This window comes from Trachurus trachurus, assembly GCF_905171665.1.
Source record: "Trachurus trachurus genome assembly, chromosome: 5".
In the NCBI taxonomy this organism is placed as follows: domain Eukaryota; kingdom Metazoa; phylum Chordata; class Actinopteri; order Carangiformes; family Carangidae; genus Trachurus; species Trachurus trachurus.
In genome coordinates, this window is record NC_139896.1 from 1,020,818 (window position 1) to 1,040,786 (window position 19,969).

Sequence of the window (19,969 nt, forward strand, 5' to 3'; positions counted from 1 at the left end):
AATACTTTATTCATCCCCCAGCAGCTTACAGAAACACGTGACACAATAAGAGGTATAAGACTCTATCCACACACACTCAGTACCTGAGGATGAAAGACTATGCACATTATGTAATCTAAATGTAATTGAGGATGAACTGCATTTTGTGTTTCATTGTCCGTTATATGACGAAGCCAGAACAGGAAGTTTGTGTTTCAGAAAATGTAAAATGTGAAACCTGAGTTGTTTTGGGTTGATGATGAGGATGATGATGATGATGATGTAAAGTTGGAATAGTTCTTCAGAAAAGAAGAAGTCTTTACTAGAGCTACTTTCATAAAAAGTGCCTGGTCAAAGAGAAAAAGTGAATTATTGATGTGAATTCCATGTTGTTTCTGTTTCTGTTTAGTTTTGTCTGTGCTCTGATGATTTAGTTTGGTGTCTAAATATGATGATAATGTGTCTTGTAACTAAGCTCTTATAGGCTGGGCGCCTTAATTGGTGCACGAGACATAAATAAATATAAATTCATTCATTCATTCATTCACACTAGAGCAATAAATAACCTAAGATGATGTGAGTACAGTGAGAGTTAAAGTGCGTGGCCTAACAAATGTGGCTGTGCATCCTGATTTCCTGCAGCAGGAATGACAGACTTCCTGCAGGTCAGGGAGACGAGCCCGTTACCGCGGCTACTCCTCTGACCTGTGATGTAATAAAACAAATGCAACAGCAAAACGCTGCAACTGAGAAATGCTGCAGTCACAGAAACGACGCACAACCAAAATCACGCAAACGAAAAATGCTTCAAATACCAAATACATGCAAAACCCACAAAAGAAATGCTAAAGAAAAATTCTGCAAATACAAAAAAAAAAAAACGCACAAAACCGCAAAACAAATGCAAGAGAGAAACGCTGCATATTGACTCCAAACTGCAGTAGCAGTAGCCCTCCAGGCCTCTAGGGGAGCCGACCTCTTTAAGTCTGGCTACATTCTGGAGAGGTGGAATAAAAACAGTCCTTTTGTGTCTTTATTTTAACACTTGGCCGTAATCTTTTACAATATTATAGAAGAGCAACATTTACATATTTAACAACAGTGTTAGCATTAGCGTTAGCGTTAGCGTGCTAGAGACATTGATTTACAAGAGCTTCCCTTTCTGATTGGCCAATCCCTGCATTCCCACTCGTTGCTAGAGACGCTGCTCTGATCAGTCGTTACCATTCCATCCCATAGAAACATAACTAACGTTATCCGTATTGTTCATCACTCTACGTTCTGGGAAACCCGAGTGTTGTGATTGGATTTAACGTTTTAGATAGATAGATAGATAGATAGATAGATAGATAGATAGATAGATAGATGGATAGATAGATAGATAGATAGATTTACTCCCGAAGGAAATTCATGTGTGGTCAACTGCTCACAGAAGAATCAGTCACACACACATACGATAAAAACAGATTATAAATATCTAAACATAAATAAGAACTAATAACTGGAGATAACTGGTTTTCGCATTTGTTTTGTGGGTTTGCATGTTTCTGGTTCTGCCTCGTTTCTGTGATTCTCAGTTGCATTTGTTTCACGTGTTTTTTGGTTTTGCATCATTTCTGTATTTGCAGCGTTTGGCCGTTTGCAGCATGCTTGACCTCGTCAGCCACCGTTCGTCTCTGAGGTTCAGATGATTCACTCCTTTGTTTTACTGGTCACACGCAGCTCAGAGCTTCAGACTGATGATGAACTGTTGAACCGACCGACACACGATGGTTTCACCTCAGTGAAGCAGTGAACTCTCTCTGATCTGAGCAGAAACAACAAGAAGAAACAAACTGGTTCAGTTTCTGTTGATTTAGTCAAATTCAAATTTTAAAAGAAGTTGAAGATGCATCAGTGAATTATTTTCATGCCACTGGACTGTGACAGGAAGTCGCTGCAGCGCCACAGGAAGTCGCTCACACATATGCAACTAGCAGCTGAGCTGTGTGTGTGTGTGTGTGTGTGTGTGTGTGTGTGTGTGTGTGTGTGTGTGTGTGTGTGTGTGTGTGTGTGTGTGTGTGTGTGTGTTTTCTGTGGGTCGGTGTGTTTACGTCTTGTTCTGTTACATCCAGAGTATCAGAGTACACTGCAAAAACTCAAAATCTTTCCAAGAATATTTGTCTCATTTCTTGTCAAAACTAATCTCTTTCCACTTAAAATAAGACTCGTCACCTAAAAATGAACTTGTTTTTAGATCATTTTCACTTGATTCACAACAAATTTTCACTTGAAATAAGTAGAAAAATCTGACAGTTTTTGTGCTTGTAATGAGAAAGAAAAACTTGCTCCACTATCAGATTTTTCTACTTATTTCAAGTGAAAATCTGCTTGAAAGAAGTAAAAAGTGTCTAAAAACAAGCTGCTTTTTATTGTGATGAGTCTTATTTTAAGTAGAATGTGATTGTTTCGACTAGAAATAAGACAAATATTCTTGGTAAGATGTTGAGTTTTTAGAGTGTATCAGACTACTTACCTAGAGTATCAGAGTACTGATCTATCAGAGCATTACCTACAGGTATCTGTGTTGTCATGGAAACGGTCCTTTGCTGCAGCTTCTAGTTCTAGTTTAGTTTAGTTTCCGTTCACTGAGCCTGAGGTTTTATTGAACATCTGTCCTGGTCTCTGATCCAGCTGCTGGTCCTCTCTCTCTCTGTGAGTCTGAGGTCAAAGGTCAAGAGGTCAGGGGTCTCCTACATCCTCCCATTGTTCTCAGAGCTTTCCTGGAGTTTCCTGCTGGTCCAGACTGTAGCGGAGCAGCAGCAGCAGCAGGAACCACTGGACTCATAATGAAGACGTATGGAGGCAGAAACTGAGTCATAAAGCAGCAGCTGTAATGAAGCTGTCTCTGCTGCAATAGATGGAGTTTGATCTTGGACATAATTAGACTCTAAGATGGATCAGTTCTGCTCATGGTACACTATGCACTATGCATGAGTACACACACACACACACACACACACACACACACACACACACACTCCTCTAACCCGACGTACTTTAAGTTTAATGAGTTGCTGTTATCGTCTGCATCTTAATGCACATGGACCAGTGTTTGATCCGGTGATGAAACGACTCTGTCATGAGTTTATTTTGGTTTTCACAGAGTGTTGATGTGATCACAGTCTGTTCACTTCCATATCGTCATGACGATACGACTTGTGAGTAGTTTCACTGAACGGCCCAGGAGGCTGAATACAACAGGAAAAGAGCTGGACTCATCTGATTGGCTGAGGCCTCGTCCACACAGACACTGAGAAACTTTCCCTAAACCGTCTTTTTCTTGTTCTTGTTCATTCATCAAAAGCTTTTCTGTAAACACGGCATCACTCTAAACGCTGTAGTACACACACCTGGCCTGTGGTGGCGCTGTAACGCCGCCACACAAATACACCACAGACAGAGAAGAGGACGCGGCGCAGCCTGCACGCTAAACAAACTCCTCCACTCTGACAGGATGACTCACTACAAGCTGCTCCAATGATATGAAATGTTACGGCTACACTTCCTGTCTCCTAAAGTGGGCGTGGTCAGCGTCCCCCCACCTCGTGTTGTCAACGTGTGTGTGGATTTATAAAAGTTGTCAGTTGAGGAAAGTGAGATATTTATATTTTCTTCCTATAACATTAAAGTAACCATTTTATTCAGGCCGCTAATTACATGATAATGTCAAGAAATACCCAAGAAATAACAGTTAATTGCGTCATAATGTCTAGAAATAACCTAGATTATAAATAACGGTCAATTTCATAATGTCGAGAAATATAGTCAAGAGATGTTGGTCAATTGCAACGACTTGGTGGAGAAAAATTCTGGCCTTTCCCAAAAAATTCAAAGCATGTGTAATCTATTGCCTTTATGAAAAACATGACATTACTATGAAACTGACTGTTATTTCTTGGCTATTTCTTGACATTAAAACCTAATTAGAGGCCTGTAAATTAAAGGTTTACCAACATATTTAACATTATAAACATTAGTTCATAAACGTTAGTTGTCGTTACCATGGAGATGTGTGTCAGATCTGGAGAGAGTGTGTCGTTGAGACAGAGACAGGTCTGGAACTAAGTTCATCTTCTCCTGATTTGTCTGAAATGTGTCCATTTTAGTGTCTAAATGTTCAGAAGAGACGTAGCTTGTGATAAAATGAGTCCAATATTTACTTCAGTGACTCTGGAGCGAAAGAATCGACCATAATCTGAGCTCACGTTCACTTCTTCCATTGGAGTCAATAGACTCAAGACCTGCTGCTGCTGCTGGTCTCCTAAAGGGGGCGGAGTCACGGTCTGCTGGTCTCCTAAAGGGGGCGGAGTCACGGTCTGTTGGTCTCCTAAAGGGGGCGGAGCCACGGTCTGTCTGTTGGTCTCCTAAAGGGGGCGGAGCCACGGCCTGCTGGTCTCCTAAAGCGGGCGGAGTCACGGTCCGCTGGTCTCCTAAAGCGGGCGGAGTCACGGTCCGCTGGTCTCCTAAAGGGGGCGGAGTCACGGTCCGTTGGTCTCCTAAAGGGGGCGGAGTCACGTTCTGCTGCTGCCGGTCTCCTAAAGGGGGCGGAGTCACCTAAAAGGGCGGAGCCACGGTCTGCTGGTCTCCTAAAGGGGGCGGAGTCACGGTCTGCTGGTCTCCTAAAGGGGGCGGAGTCATGGAGAAACCCACGTGCGTGTTGGAAATAAGATTTATCGGCCCTAATTACTTAGTACATCAGAGTATTTGACATTCTCCTCAGTGACGTAGCAGATAAAACTCTGGTTTTCTACCTCAGATGAGGATTTCCTCCTCAAACAAAGAATTTCTGGCTCATTTGTGTTTGACCGTGTTTCAGCTGCTTCAGCCTCACTCCTCTTTTTGTCTGAAGACACCCCCCCCCCCCCCCCCCCCCTCCTCCCCTCCTCCTCCCTTTATAAAAGCAGATGGCTCCCTCTCTAAATAGAAACACACAGTGGGTCTGCCACAGATAATAACCACACGCTCCATCGAGCTCCAACATTAAGGCTTTAACTTTGAATCAGCGTGTTGAGTTTTTGGCCCAAACTGATTCCACCTGCTCAGAGGAGCTGCTTCTTCTCCTTCTTCTTCTCAGATTAGAAGTCGACAGCTTCAGATGAGTTTGAGCTTTAACACACTGAACGCTCTGTGCACCAGAACAACTGTCCTGGAAATATTAAATTATGCAGCACACTAGCCAGCTTTAAAAGACTTTATAAAAAAAATTGTGTAATTTCTCTTCAGAATATGGAAAATGAAGTTTATTGATCTTGCACTGTTTGTTTTGGATTGTGCTTTAAAGTAGAAGTAAGTGATATATTTGTGTTAATATAAGTCTTAAATAGTTGTATCTTCCGACAGCAATCACTTCTATAGAGTGTTTGGACTGAAACACGGGTCTGTCAGTCACTCTGCTCTGCTCTGAGCCCAGGAGAAAACTTTCCTTGTATCCTACAACCTTTATCCAATGAGGAGAGAGAACGGCATAAAGGGGCAGTCCTCTCTGTGTGTGCAGCCAAGGGATGCGCCTGAATGTGGTGACGTAGGGACGAGGACTGTTATGGTGCGTTCAAGGCAACTCGTAACTCGTGTTTTTCCGACCTGTGAAGTCGTACCAGTTCGATCTGGTACGAGTTCACGGGTCAGAAGTTACGAGTGGCCGTTATAGTGACTTTCACAGGTAAAACAGGTCGGAAAAACACGAGTGGGTTGCCTGGAACGCTACAAAGTCGTAAGTCGTGACTTGAAGGTTTCAAAAGCCTGCCTGGAACGCAGCATTAGCCAAAACGACCGGATCGCTTACTTCTGCTTTAACATTAAATATTATAACCATTCTGTCGGAGAATGAGATGAAACATTAGATTTTCAGCCTTTTGATCTGTTGGTGGTTTGAACTTGTGATTATTCTTGACAACACTAAATATCTGTGTTATATCAGTGGTTTTTATTCTAAATCAGAGCGGCTGAGGTTTTTTCTTTCTGTTCAACCAACCAGCTGAGTCTCCTCACTGAATCAACCACAGCCAATGAAGTCTCTCTAAAGAGCTGCGAACACTCAGGGAATAATTCTCCCAATTGCTCATGGTTTCTCCGAGGGAAGGGCACACACCACTTTGGTCTGTGTGTGTGTGTGTGTGTGTGTGTGTGTGTGTGTGTGTGTGTGTGTGTGTGTGTGTGTGTGTGTGTGTGACCTATTTTTCCGTATCATCTGTCAGATGCGGAGCTGCAGCTGCCGGTTCAGAGTTGCCTCTCTGTGAAGTAGGAGTGTTTTCAGACGTTCTCTCTGTCACTCATGCAAATCACTGTCACTTTGTCCCGGAGATTTTCTACTGGCTGCACCGCTCTGGAAAAATATCTAACAAGAATACAAAACAAAACAGAGAAAACAGGGAACACGTCTGTAAACATGGAACACGTCTGTAAACATGGAACACGTCTGTAAAGGGGGAACACGTTATTTTATCATATATTTTCCTCTTTGTATTCTATTTATTTCCCTCTGGAGCGGCCTGGCTGAATAATTTCCTTTGGGATGAATAAAGATCTATCTATCTATCTATCTATCTATCTATCTATCTATCTATCTATCTATCTATCTATCTATCTATCTATCTATCTATCTATCTATCTATCTATCTATCTATCTATCTATCTATCTAACTATCTATCTATCTATCTATCTATCTACGTCTGTAAAGGGGGAACACGTCTGTAAACGTTGAACACGTCTGTAAACGTTGAACACGTCTGTAAACGTTGAACACGTCTGTAAAGGGGGAACACATTTGTTAAAGGGACAACCAGGAGTTTCTCCATCAGCAGAACGAAAAATTCCGCGACAATAAAAAAGTCTGATATTAAATTACAGTTTTTCTCAGTCGCTTTGGTGCTATTCTCAGATCAGAATGAAAGTTCTCATAACTATTAGTTCAACCTCCACAACATGTCGTCATTTGTCCACATCATAGTAGCAGTTTCTCCTTCCTCTGAACAAATTGCAAATGCTTTTGGACATGTATCAGTTGCTCTCATACAATTCTCTGCTGTTTTACAACATTATCATTTGTTTATGTCATGTCAGTCAAAATGAACTATACTTTTGAACACTGAATAGTCTTTCCCTATAAAACTAATAGTCCTCATTTCATTGCTTGAGTCATTACATACAAAATTGTTGAACTAGTTTTCAAAATCTGTCAAACTAGTTTTAAATGTTGGGAGAAGCACTGTGAATTCATTATTCAAACATTTACAGTAAGGAGCAACAGGTATGTATGGTATTGGACAGTAATTCAGCACTAAACAATCTGCACTGCTGTCATTGTGTCAGGCCTTACTGTAAGATACAGTGGGACAAGAACTTTTTTACATTTAGACTTACACGGTACTGTACTACAGCATTTTATAAGTAGGAAGCACTTTGACAGTATTGTACACTACAGTAATAATGGTTGATGCAGTACATGTACTGTACATTACTGTAATTTTACTCTGCATCACATAGGATTACAAGACAACCTCACAGAGGTGAAGAGACTGAGCCCTTTTTACTCTGCTACAAGAACAAGACATTTGTGCAATGGTGATTACAAACAATGGCATAAGGTTGAAAGAGATACAATGTCAGGATGACATTACTGTATCTTTGGGAATATTGAATCCGTTTCAATCGCTACAACTGACAGAGTGATGTAGATGAAAATGTGACTGGAACGTCTGGATGTGCAGGAATGATTTACAGTACTCTGTAGGTTCAGTTACTATATGTACTGCAACATTGTTTACGTAAAGTTGTACCCAAAGAGTGTTTCTTATGTTTGTTGTAGATGACTGTAGTGTATTTTTCCTTTGCACAATGCTGTGAACAAATCAGAATTGCAAAGAGCATATGCAGTAGAAATGTGAAACATACATATTCAGTATCTCCACTACAGTAATGTGTAACTTTACTGTAGTTTTCACATGGCCGTACTAGTAGTGTATAGTGCTGTCTGGAGCATTTTCAGGTAGTATCATCACTTTTTGCATTGGAAAACACTTAGAGAATAAAGTGTCCTAATGAAAACATGACAAAGCCATTTGACTATCTTGTTCATAAACGATGGTGTCAGGACTTCTCATTTTGACGACACTGACAGTTTCATTGACATGAGAACTTGCTTTTGAGGGATGGACAATCCATTTTGAGTAAGTGACGCGCTTTTGCAGGTCATCCACTAGGTTTTGCAGTTTGTGATAATTGTTCTGAGAAATGCACTAACTGTTGTGCAAATGTTAAGAGTGATGTGAGAATAGCACCAAAGCGACTGAGAAAAACTGTAATGTGTATGAATCTACGTTACCACTTGTTAATGGTCCATTTTCAACAAATCTATGGTTTTGTCTCTATGGTTATTTTGTTATTATTAGTGGTGGTGGAAATGCTGGGCGAGCCGACCAGCGTTTCTTTACTTTCGGTTTCGTGGCGAGTCATGAGAATAACGCCGCCGAATCTCCGTTTATGGTGGGAACTACGACGGTATGTGATCGTCTTCCAACCTCTGACTTTAAAGGGATAGTTCACCCAAGATTGAAATTTCCCCTTCCCAGTTCGTCCAAATTTGACGAACCAGGAAGAGGAGCTTCCGCTACAAAACAAGCTTGAAACATCCAGATACCTCCATGCTGCTCGTATGTAATGTCCGTCTTGTATTGAAGCCCCGACATGAGAAATTGTCCCGAAAAAAATTTAATAAGTCCACTTTTCAAGCTTGTTTGTAGCGGAAGCTTCTCGAAGCTCCTCTTCCCGGTTCGTCCAAATATGACGAACTGGGAGGGGAGCTTCGAGAAGCTTCCGCTACAAACAAGCTTGAAAAGTGGACTTATTTACGCCGAGACCCCCTGTAACTCAGAGAAGCCACGGAGGACTCTGAAACTTCTCCCAGCCCTTAGTCCACATGAGGGGGAGGAGATAATGAGTGCAATTTCAATTTTGGGTGAACTATCCCTTTAATTCTTGATGAATGAAAACATGAGTCTGTCTTGCGCCGGTCAAAGAATTTCACGGTGCGGAGGCTCATAAATGTAGTGAGAAAACACTTCACTTTTCCAAAACTCCTCGTTGTCCCTTTAACGGGGAACACGTCTGTAAAGGGGGAACACATCTATAAACATGGAACTGACAGGACAGATGGAGTGGTTTCTCTCTCTTCTCTCTGAGTGAAACCACAGTCAGAGCTCAGAGGATGAAGAGGATGAAGAGGAGGAGGACGGTGGTTCACCACAGAGAGCAGCTCTGAGGCCGAGTGGCACGACATCACACAGAGACACAGAGACAGAGAGAGAGTTATACATACTATATTTCTGCATCTTTATTCTGAACTGGTGTTGCAACAGATCAGTGTTACGACACACAGGAAGCTCATTTTCTCCTCGCTGCTGCGTTTCCAGTTCAGAAAACAAACACAGACAGAAAGCAGAACAGACCTGTCAGGAGGAAAAGCTCCAACCAACTGAACAAATAAACTCTCTCTCTGAGTCGTTGCTCTGGAACTCTTCACTGACTGTCTCTCTGTCCTGTTGTCCTGCAGAAAGTCCTTCAAGCTGAGAGGAGAGAAGTCACAAAATTTTCATCTTCACTTCTGGTCGATACATTGGCTGAGGAAATAGTTTGTGTTTTAATGTGAGGACAAAGGGTAACACTTTACTTGAAAACATGTTGGACAAAGCCTCTGATTGATTAGGAACAGTTTGATTTCCTATCAGCTGTGCTTCTAGCTCCTCTCGTCCTGTGGAGCGTTTGTTCTGCTGAATGAAGCTGTTTCTGTCGCTGCTGCTGCTGATCACAGCTCTGCAGAGGACTCAGGTTTCTGTGGTGGATCCTCAGAGGCCAGCATCAGGTTCAGGGGTGGTGGGGGGTTAGCTTCTCATTAAACAGTCTGATGTAGTGCAGATGAGAGGTCACACACACAGATTTCTGTCGGTCCAGTGTGCCTGTCTTCATCACCACAGATAATCTGTGTTAAAGAGGAACTCTGTATTTCCACCTTAACTCAGCTCCATGTGCCCCTTGTCTCTAGTTCTGGTTAAACCAATGAGTTGTAACTAGTTCCAGGGAGAATGGAGGCTCTCTGCCTTCCACCTAGCGTCTCCAACCCGGTGCCCCAGCTCTTGTCTCTGCGACACCGCCACACAAATATTTGTTCTGAGACTAAAGAAAATTACTTTTTTAGTCAATGTATATGTTTGGATTTGGGCCAGTGGCGTGAATTTGTGGAAATATTGTTGAGAAAATTATGGAAAAAATACTTTTTTTTCAAATTAAGATGTTTGTTTTTTTTTTTTTTATTTGATAGTGATGACAGTAGAGATAGACAGGAAATGGGGAGGCAGAGAGAGGGGGAATGACACGCAGGAAAGGTCTGCCCGACGCGGGATTCGAACCGGGGACGCCTGCGGCGAGGACTGTAGCCTCTACATGGGACGGCCGCTCTACCCACTGCGCCACGCACCGCCCCAAATTAAGATGTTTTTTTGTTGAAATTCTAGAAAAAAAAAAGTTGTGGTTAAATTTCTATTTTAAAAAAAAGTAAAAAAAAAAAAAAAAGTAAAATATTTTCTCGAAAAAAGTGGTAAAAGTAGTGGTTACATTTCTAAAAAACTTAAATAAAAAACTAATAATAATAATAAAAAAAGTGGTAACATTTCAAGAAACAGTTGGGGACCCCTTGAACCCTCTCAAGGACCCCTGGAGGTCCCCGGACCTCACTTTGAGAACCATTGAAACCAATGACTAGTAACTAGTTCCAGGGAGAATGGAGGCTCTCTGCCTTCCACCTAGCGTCTCTTGGCTGAAAACCAACTTTGTAAGATCAGGTGATTTCTCACCGTACTGGATGAGCTCCGTGTCCTGCGCTGGTTGTAGCTTGGAAAGTTTGAAAGTTTCTTATGTTTCTTATGCATTTCTCTACTTTTTTTTATTGAACATTGTCCGTCTGTACAAACCCTTCTTTTTTTTCAAACCTACAACCAATCACAATTGCCGTATAGTGTGATGTCATCTGTATATAATGTTTCTGTCTTCGGCTCAGAAACCTCGACTCAGCACGATGTAACTCTGTTAGAGACGTGTGTGTGTGACCCGCTGACTCATGGTTGTATTGTTGTTGTTGTGTGTGACAGAGATCCGTAACCAGCTGGTGGAGCAGTTCAAGTGCTTGGAGCAGCAGTCCGAGTCTCGTATCCAGCTGCTCCAGGACCTGCAGGAGTTCTTCCGCCGCAAAGCCGAGATCGAGCTGGAATATTCCCGCAGTCTGGAGAAGCTGGCCGAGAGGTTCTCCTCCAAGATCCGCAGCTCCAGAGAACACCAGCAGTTCAAGTGAGTTCAGGTCTCCTTCTCCCTGCAGCTGCTACCAGCTGTTTCTGCTGCTTTATACTTAATACTTAAAGGGATAGTTCACCCAAAATTGAAGTTTCATACTCATGATCTCCTCCCCCTCATGTGGACTAAGAGCTGGGAGAAGTTTCAGAGTCCTCCGTGGCTTCTCTGAGTTACAGGGGGTCTCAGCGTAGCAGTGCATGTCCATATGACGGTTGCAAATGGATACCAACTGTCTTTGTAACAAAAAGACACACCAAAAAACATCCAAATACCTCCATACTGCTCGTATGTAATGTAATGTAATGTTTTGTAGCGGAAGCTTCTCGAGCTTCCACTACAAACAAGCTTGAAATATAGACTTATTTTATTTTTTTCGGAACAGTTTCTCATGTTGGGGCGTCAATACAAGACGGACATTACATACGAGCAGCATGGAGGTATTTGGATGTTTTTTGGTGTGTCTTTTTGTTACGAAGACAGAAGCCATGGAGGACTCTGAAACTTCTCCCAGCCCTTAGTCCACATGAGGGGGAGGAGATAATGAGTGAAATTTCAATTTTGGGTGAACTATTCCTTTAATGTTGATACTTCATCATGTTTCCTCTCTGGTGAGTTCCCAGCTGACGACACAGAAATTGAAACGTCAGCAGCTTTAGAGTTCAACTTCCTCCTTTATTCCTCCTGATAAACTCTGTTCATGGTCTGACTGTAAGACTCAGCCCATCGTCCAATCACAGCGCCTCATCCTCTCGTCCAATCACAGTGCAGAGCTGCCCAACACAAACATGCTGTCATGCTTCATTTAATTTTGATTTCATTTTGACTTTGTGCAACATGAAGAGAAGAGAAACCTCCTGTCAACAGATCGACACACAGAGCTGAAGATGTTTTACACCCAGAGGAGGTCGAGTGTGTGTGTGTGTGTGTGTGTGTGTGTGTGTGTGTGTGTGTGTGTGTGTGTGTGTGTGTGTGTGTGTGTGTGTGTGTGTGTGTGTGTGTGTGTGTGTGTGTGTGTGTGTGTGTGTGTGTGTGTGTGTGTGTGTGTGTGTGTGTGTGTGGATGAAGGTCTGAGTGGATAATTGAGTCCAGCTGTGTCAGTGGAAGCTGCTTCACACTGAACTGAGCTGCTACTGTGACACAGAGGTTTAATCTACAGTCTGCTGCACAGTCCATCAAACACACACACACACACACACACACACACACACACACACACACACACACACACACACACACACACACACACACACACACACACACACAGATAGATACACACCTGAATAGACAACAATAAGGAATGACCCTTTAAATGCATCGATTGTTTAATTCTGTTCATTTACAACATGTGGGAAACCTATTGAAGACTAAAGGTGCAGTCCCACCACATCCAGCGACCGATCCCATTCATTCTCTATGGAGAGCACCATGTTGAAACCAGCAGAGAACAAATCAAACGCGGTCGTCTCGCAAAACTCCACTCAAACTATCAAACAATGATCAGATATGAATCAACATTCTGTTACTGCCCGGTACATTTCCCGCCTCAAATGTTTTCAGAAACAGACTTTAGTTTAGTGTTCAGCTGTAAACTGAGATCGTATGTGACCCGGTCGCCACAGCAGAGCAACAAATGAAGCTCCCATAGCAACTGCCCGGCTTGTAGAGCTCAGATCGGCCCCAAAAAATCAAACCCAACCCTAACTGAGACCGGCCCGGCCCGACACATTAACTGTAATTATGAGCCCGATTTAAACCCGACATTTTTTTTTTTTTTTTTAATTCGTGGGCTGTTAATTGGCGGCGGTGCTGCAGAGTCCTCAGTCCTGCAGCTGCTGCTCCTCCACACCTCCCACTTTCCATCAAAGGTGCTCAAACTTAATTCTCCTGACTTTTTCTTTTTCTTTTTTTAAACTTTGTGCGACATGGCATACTTTCGTTAGCCTACGTGCAGGCTTACTTTTCGAAAAATAAATAGTTACATGAAATATTGCTGATTATGGCCTAGCTTTCTGTCCACCTCACTGGGCTAATAAAGTCATGAAAAAAATCAACACACAAATGCTTGATCAAAGGCTGGGCATGGAGAATCTAAACTCTACCGGCTTGTGCTTCTCTGAATGTTGCACTTTGACTCCCGTTTACATTTTTTCCCGTCATGTCCCGATCACGTGACTAAAAATAAATTGACTCCCAAATCACGGGAATCCTGAGAAAATGTCCCCACAGACAAACAGCTGACTGATGTTAATTATGAAGCAACTGTTTCAGGATGAATCATCATCAATGAGATTTATAACATCACATTAGAGTGGACTGGTGTGTGTGTGTGTGTGTGTGTGTGTGTGTGTGTGTGTGTGTGTTATGCACACACACACACACACACACACACACACACACACACACACACACACACACACACACACACACACACACACACACACACACACACACAGATGTAGCGTAGCTCCATTAGAGCAGCAGCTCCTGTATTGATAGAGAACAACCTGAACCCTCTGTCTGGGAGAGATAAGACGCCGCCTGCAGAGCTGTGTGTGTGTGTGTGTGTGTGTGTAGTAATCTCTTTGTGTGTGTGACCAAGTGATTGGTTTTGGAGGAGCTGATGAGAAAAGTGTGTGTGTGTGTGTGTGTGTGTGAGTCCATTTCAGGATTGAAGCTGCGTCTGCTCATTTCTCTGTTTCTGCGTTTGTATGAAACATCCCAGAATGCACTGCTTCAGTTAGAAGATGATGATGAAGATACTGTATGTTCAAGTTGCAAAAGAGAGTTGTTTTAGAGGGAAAAACCACTGATCACGTTGCCTTCAGGGACAGTTTTTCATCAACAGTCTCTGTATTTCCCTCTAAAACAACTCTGTGTGGTAACGTTGTGTTATTATCTCATAGCGTGGTGAATGTGCAGCTCACAACTTGTCCACCAGAGCGTTGTGGAGTTGTTGGATTGTGTATTTGATGAGTTTGATGATGAGGGAAACCAAGAAATCCCATAATGAGCCTCCGTAGCGTAGCTCTGAGCAGCTCACGGCTCTGCTCCGCCGTTCTAAAAACAGCTTGCACCGACAATTAAAGGTAACGAACCTACTGCTATGACTATAGGGATTATGGTGATGGGCCAATTTGACAAAATGTTGAACTATCCCTTTAAGGTTAAATGCTATTTGAATTGCTGTTGGACCGTGGCTGCTCTCTGACCTGAGGATCACCTCTCTCTCTCTGTCTCTCTGTCTCTTTGCTGCTCTGCTCTGATTGGCCGCTGCAGCAGGTTGAAGTCGCTCTGTTTGTGTTTGTGTGCAGCTGTGAGCTATCAGTCTGTCTGTCTGTCCCTGCACAAAGAAAAAGCCCCAAAACAAAACAAAAACCAAACCAAAAGAGAGAATGAGCTGCTGCTGCTAAATGATGTGTAAATCTGTAGTGGAGCATCTTGAAGCTGTGCTCTGTGGAACGGGGGCAGAGCTGTCGGCGTGCGCCCACGTTGCTGCTCGTCTTTCTGCACCAGTTTGTTTGGCTGCGGCTCCATTGATAAGCAGCAGCAGCAGCAGCAGCAGCAGCAGCATTAAAGGATAATTTCCGTTTTTTACAACCTGGACCTTATGCGAGAACACGGGGCAGCGCAATGCAGCGTCTAAATAACACATTATCTGCAGAGAAACTCCTTCATTTCACCAATATTTAGTTCTGATAGGCTAGTGCTATTCCCCTCTGAGTCCGGGGTTAGCTGTTATCAACATCCGGGGTCTGTAGGTTGACCTACTGACCTCTGACCTGGATGATGTCATCTCTGAGCGCCGCCCGGCTCATTCTGATAATAATCATTCTGCTTCGGCATTCGGGTCCATTTTTATCTCAACTAGCCGGAGCTTTAGTGAGTCCAGGTTGAGGAGAGGAAGCCTGTGGAAGCTGAACTTCATCCAGCTGCTCATTTTGTTCTGACAAGTCAGAAACAGAAACAAACCGTAGCATTAGAGATGACATCATCCAGGTCAGAGGTCAGTAGGTCAACCTACAGACCCCGGATGTTGATAACAGCTAACCCCGGACTCAGAGGGGAATAGCACTAGCCTATCAGAACTAAATATTGGTGAAATGAAGGAGTTTCTCTGCAGATAATGTGTTATTTAGAGGCTGCGCTTGGGTGCCCCGAGTACTCGGATTATACGGATATACGCGCCTCTCGGCTGGAGCTCATTTCATCACAACCACTTGGAATGACACCAAAGTTATCTGGGGGAGGAAATGATCGGATTTTATGCTAGAAATAAGGTCCAGGTTGTAAAAAACGGAAATGATCCTTTAACAGCAGCAGCAGCAGCAGAGGAGGAGGATTAGAGGCCTGAGTTGATAAATACACACTTCCTTCTGGAAACCCTGGCTCAGACGCATCCCCGGCTCTGTGTGATGAGATGGTGGCAGCATCCTGATCCAGTGCAGCCGTGACTAAAGCCCAGTCCTGTTCTCTACAGCGCTGACTTGTTCATGGTGTGTGTGCACTGTGCATGTGTGTGTGCACGGTACGGAGGAGACGGTCCGGCCTCACTTCACTGTATCCTTGAATCAGAGGATTATCACAATGTTCTCCAGCTGCACACTCCATCATTGTCTCTTCAGTCACTCATTCACTCAGCCACTGGGTCCTTTCTCCTTTCTCCTTTCTGCTGCTGCTGCTGCTGCTGCTGCACTCACACATCACTGCAAAAACAAGAAGAATGCAAGAATATTTGTCTTCTTTCTTGTCAAAATGTCTCATTTCTAGTCAAAACTAATCTCTTTCCACTTAAAATAAGACTCATCACCTAAAAATGAACTTGTTTTTAGATCATTTTCACTTTTTTCAAACGTATTTTCACTTGAATTAAGTAGAAAAATCTGCCAGTGAAAGCAATTTTTTTTGTGCTTGTAATAAGAAAGAAAAACTTGCTCCACTATCAGATTTTTCTACATGTCAAGTGAAAATCAGCTTGAAAGAAGTAAAAACAAGCTGCTTTTAATGTGATGAGTCTTATTTTAAGTAGCCTATAATGAGATTTGTTTTGACTAGAAATGAGACAAATAGATATTCTTGGTGAGAGTTTTTGCAGTAGCCTATATACGGCCTCACTTCACTTTATCCTTGAATCAGAGGATTATCACAGTGTTCTCCAGCTGCACACTGACTCCATCATTGTCTCCTCAGTCTCTCAGCCACTGGGTCCCATCTCCTTTCTGCTGCTGCTGCTGCTGCTGCTGCGTTCACATCCAGTAGGACAACAGAGTCTCAGTGTGACCGTGAAGCCACAGAGAGTCAGACCGGATGAGACAGATGTAATGTGAAGCCAGAGAGCAGCTCCTCTCTCCTCCAGAGACTCTCAGCTCCTCTGCTGCTGCTGCATGTTAATGATCCTTCTGTGTATAAATACCCAGCGCTCTGCTGCATCAGCTGACCTGCAGTCAGTCAGTCAGCTGGAGACCAGAGGAGACCAGAGGATACGTAGCTCTGCAGCGAGTCGGTCCTCTGGTTCAGGTCTCAGAGATGATGAGCAGCTACTTTTAGTCCTGTCTGTCCCAGAGCAGCAGCAGCCAGGATAAAGGCTAATTACCAACTCTGCTCCTAATTCCTGTGAAATGAGGACGGCAGCGAAGACACACAATCTGATGCTGCTTTAACGTTCAACGTGAAGAATCTGAACTAACCTTAAACTATGATCCTCACATATTTAATATGTAGGCTATATAAATATAAATATAAATCTGTAGTTGAAGTGAAAACACCTGAGCTGATGGTTTGGTTCCCTCATCCACAGAAATGTGTCCACAGCTAGCCTATTGCTACTGTAGCTACAGCTACGTTAGCCTCTGTTGCTACTGTAGCTACAGCTACGTTAGACTTCTGTTGCTACTGTAGCTACAGCTACGTTAGCCTCTGTTGCTACTGTAGCTACAGCTACGTTAGCCTCTGTTGCTACTGTAGCTACAGCTACGTTAGCCTCTGTTGCTGCTGTAGCTACAGCTACGTTATACAACTACGTTAGCCTGCTGTTGGTGTCTCTGTTTTATTGACTTTTCATCAAATATGAAACATGATATATGAATCCAGGAATTCATTTCCTAAATGCCATAAAGCTGCTGATTCATCATCCAGTTAAAACTTTTATGATCAGAAACTATTGACCAGTCAGCAAATAATGTTAGCATGCTAGCACACTGAGCTCAGATCAGTATCATAGCAACAATCAACCAGGAAGAACATTATAGGGCCTACTTATAACACGTAACATATCCGCTGTAAACACGTTAGCATCTCCATGGTGGATCACAGCAGGAGCTCACAAGCTGGAGAGCGACCGCCTGCAGGAAAGATGGCGGACACAGGTGCCACCATAGATCCAGACTAAACCGGAAGTCCAGACCAAAAGTTTGGCTTTTATTCATTATATGAGTCATTCCATAATTAGGGGTACATTTTAGCATATCCAAAACCAGAAAAATCTGTATTCTTTTTTGAAAAATAAACTTGATGTATCCATAGTATACCCCCTTAATGTGCTTAATTCATAATTTGCCAAGCTTAATCTTTAATGTCTATTTAAATATATTTGTGAAAATAATTATTGGATACATTATTTTGTCAACCGTGTTACGGACAAATGTTTGGTCATAGAAAGCATGTGTGAAGTGCTACAGATTTGATAACACATTTTCTTGAAAGCTTTCAGGTCCACTCACCAAGGGTTTTGAGGTTGTTTGTTTAACTAATTGGATTTTATGAATTTTGAGCGTTATCATGTCAATTCTGTGAGATATTACCATGAAGGATGGATCTTTTTTCCACATAAATCCACTGAAAACACTGAATTCAGAAATATTCACCATATTTATGTAATATCCCCTTATCCAGAGAGAGCCCCAATCGTCTTTGTTACAGTTTATCAGAGTATTTTAAACATTTATGACAAAAAAACCACACGTAACACAGTTGACAAAGTAACACGGTTGACAGCAGTATACAGTTGAAACTCCCAACAATGTCAACTGTGTTACTCCCTTTCAACTGTGGGTAACACGGTTGACAGGTAACACGGGCTGACATTTCAGCCATTTTTGGGGCCTTGTGCTAACTGCAGACTTCTGATCCATCACCACATGACCTTAATTAACTCATGTTTTTGTACACTTTCCCTACATATTTGTCAATATAGCAACTAAAGAAAGTTCAAAAGAATATGTTGGTAACACAGTTGACGGTCAATTAACCCGCTCTATGCGCACACCCTAATATTGAGAAAATATTGAAGAGGAGGAGTAGAAATTTACCATAGTATCTTCAAGTTTCCCTCCAAAAAGAAAAGTGGCATCACATGATGTTGAACTTTGGACTTTGGAGTGAACCATTGCTTGGTTATTGGGGAAGGGGTCAATTGGTAACACGGTTGACATGAGTTCTCGGACACTCACAAAATGAATTATTTAGTGTACATTAAAGAAAAAAATACTTTTAAAAACACATTTCTCGTGTTTTTTCACTGTTTTTGAATAACTATTTGTAAAAATTGTACACAATTTTTTTTTTTTTTGTGTTCTCCTGAAGAGCAAAACTTTGTACTTAGCAAATCGGACATCCCAAAAACAGCTATTTATTATATTTATGCATTTTTAACAAAAAATAAATGATGGGATCTGTTGGATTTTCATATCAAATGAAAGGGAAATGTGCCCTGACATAAAATTAGTAATTACATTAAATAAACTTTTAGCAAAGAATTTATAGTTGATGACCAAAGCCTAAGGACATGACATGTACCCCTAATTATAGAATGACTCGTATAATAGTATTTATATTATTAGGCTATTAACATAATTTTCGTTTTATCCCTTAAATGTGCCCTGCTGAGAAGTGTTCATTCTTGTTGTTTATGTTCTGTAAATCAGTGGTTCTCAAAGTGTCCTTGAGAGGGTTCAAGGAGGTCTCCAACTACTTCTTGAAATTTTACCGCTTTTTCTAGAATTTCTGATTTATTTATTTTTTTGAGAAAATTTTGACACTTTTTATATATATATTTTTCCTTTTTAAATTTACATTTTTGTAAAAAACTTTTTTTTAAAGATTTTTTTTTTCTTTTTACCATTTTTTTTCTAAAAACCTTCAAACGTTTTGGGAGAAATTGTACCACCTTTTCCAGAAATTTCTCTACAATATTTCCACAAATTCACACCAGTGGCCCTAATTTGAATGTAAATTTACTAAAAAAGTAATGTTTGCTTCAAAATTTTGTCCAGTGGGGGTCCATGGTCTAATATGTGTTAATTTAGGGTCCTTGATGTAAAAAAGTTTGAGAACCACTGCTGTAAATTATTCATTTTCAATAAAGAAAAAAAAATTATTCAGTGCTCCGTCCAGATCCGTACTGAAGACCGACTTCCAGTTGTGTGGTTTGGATCTATGGCGGGGCCCTTATCCACCATAGATCTTATAGTTCTAATCTCGGTAATCTACTTGGTTTAATATAGCCTATTGTACTTTTTAAAAATGTAATTCCATGGCTGAAACTTTATTTCGGTTGCAGACTTCAGGTAGATGAGCTAACTCAAGCTAACCGTAGCTAACCGTCACTAGCGCAGC

The 19,969-nt window shown here is 41.9% G+C and overlaps 1 protein-coding gene across 1 annotated transcript in view; it reads left to right on the forward strand.

Annotated features, from left to right (window-relative positions):
* srgap3 (SLIT-ROBO Rho GTPase activating protein 3) overlaps positions 1-19,969 on the forward strand; it is a gene marked incomplete at both ends in the record, with an annotated part of 93,715 nt that overhangs the window by 12,949 nt on the left and 60,797 nt on the right. Inside the window, one exon of the mRNA XM_083972357.1 lies at positions 11,161-11,356. Coding sequence (XP_083828483.1) covers positions 11,161-11,356 — 196 coding nt within the window. The remainder of the gene's footprint in view (positions 1-11,160; positions 11,357-19,969) is intronic.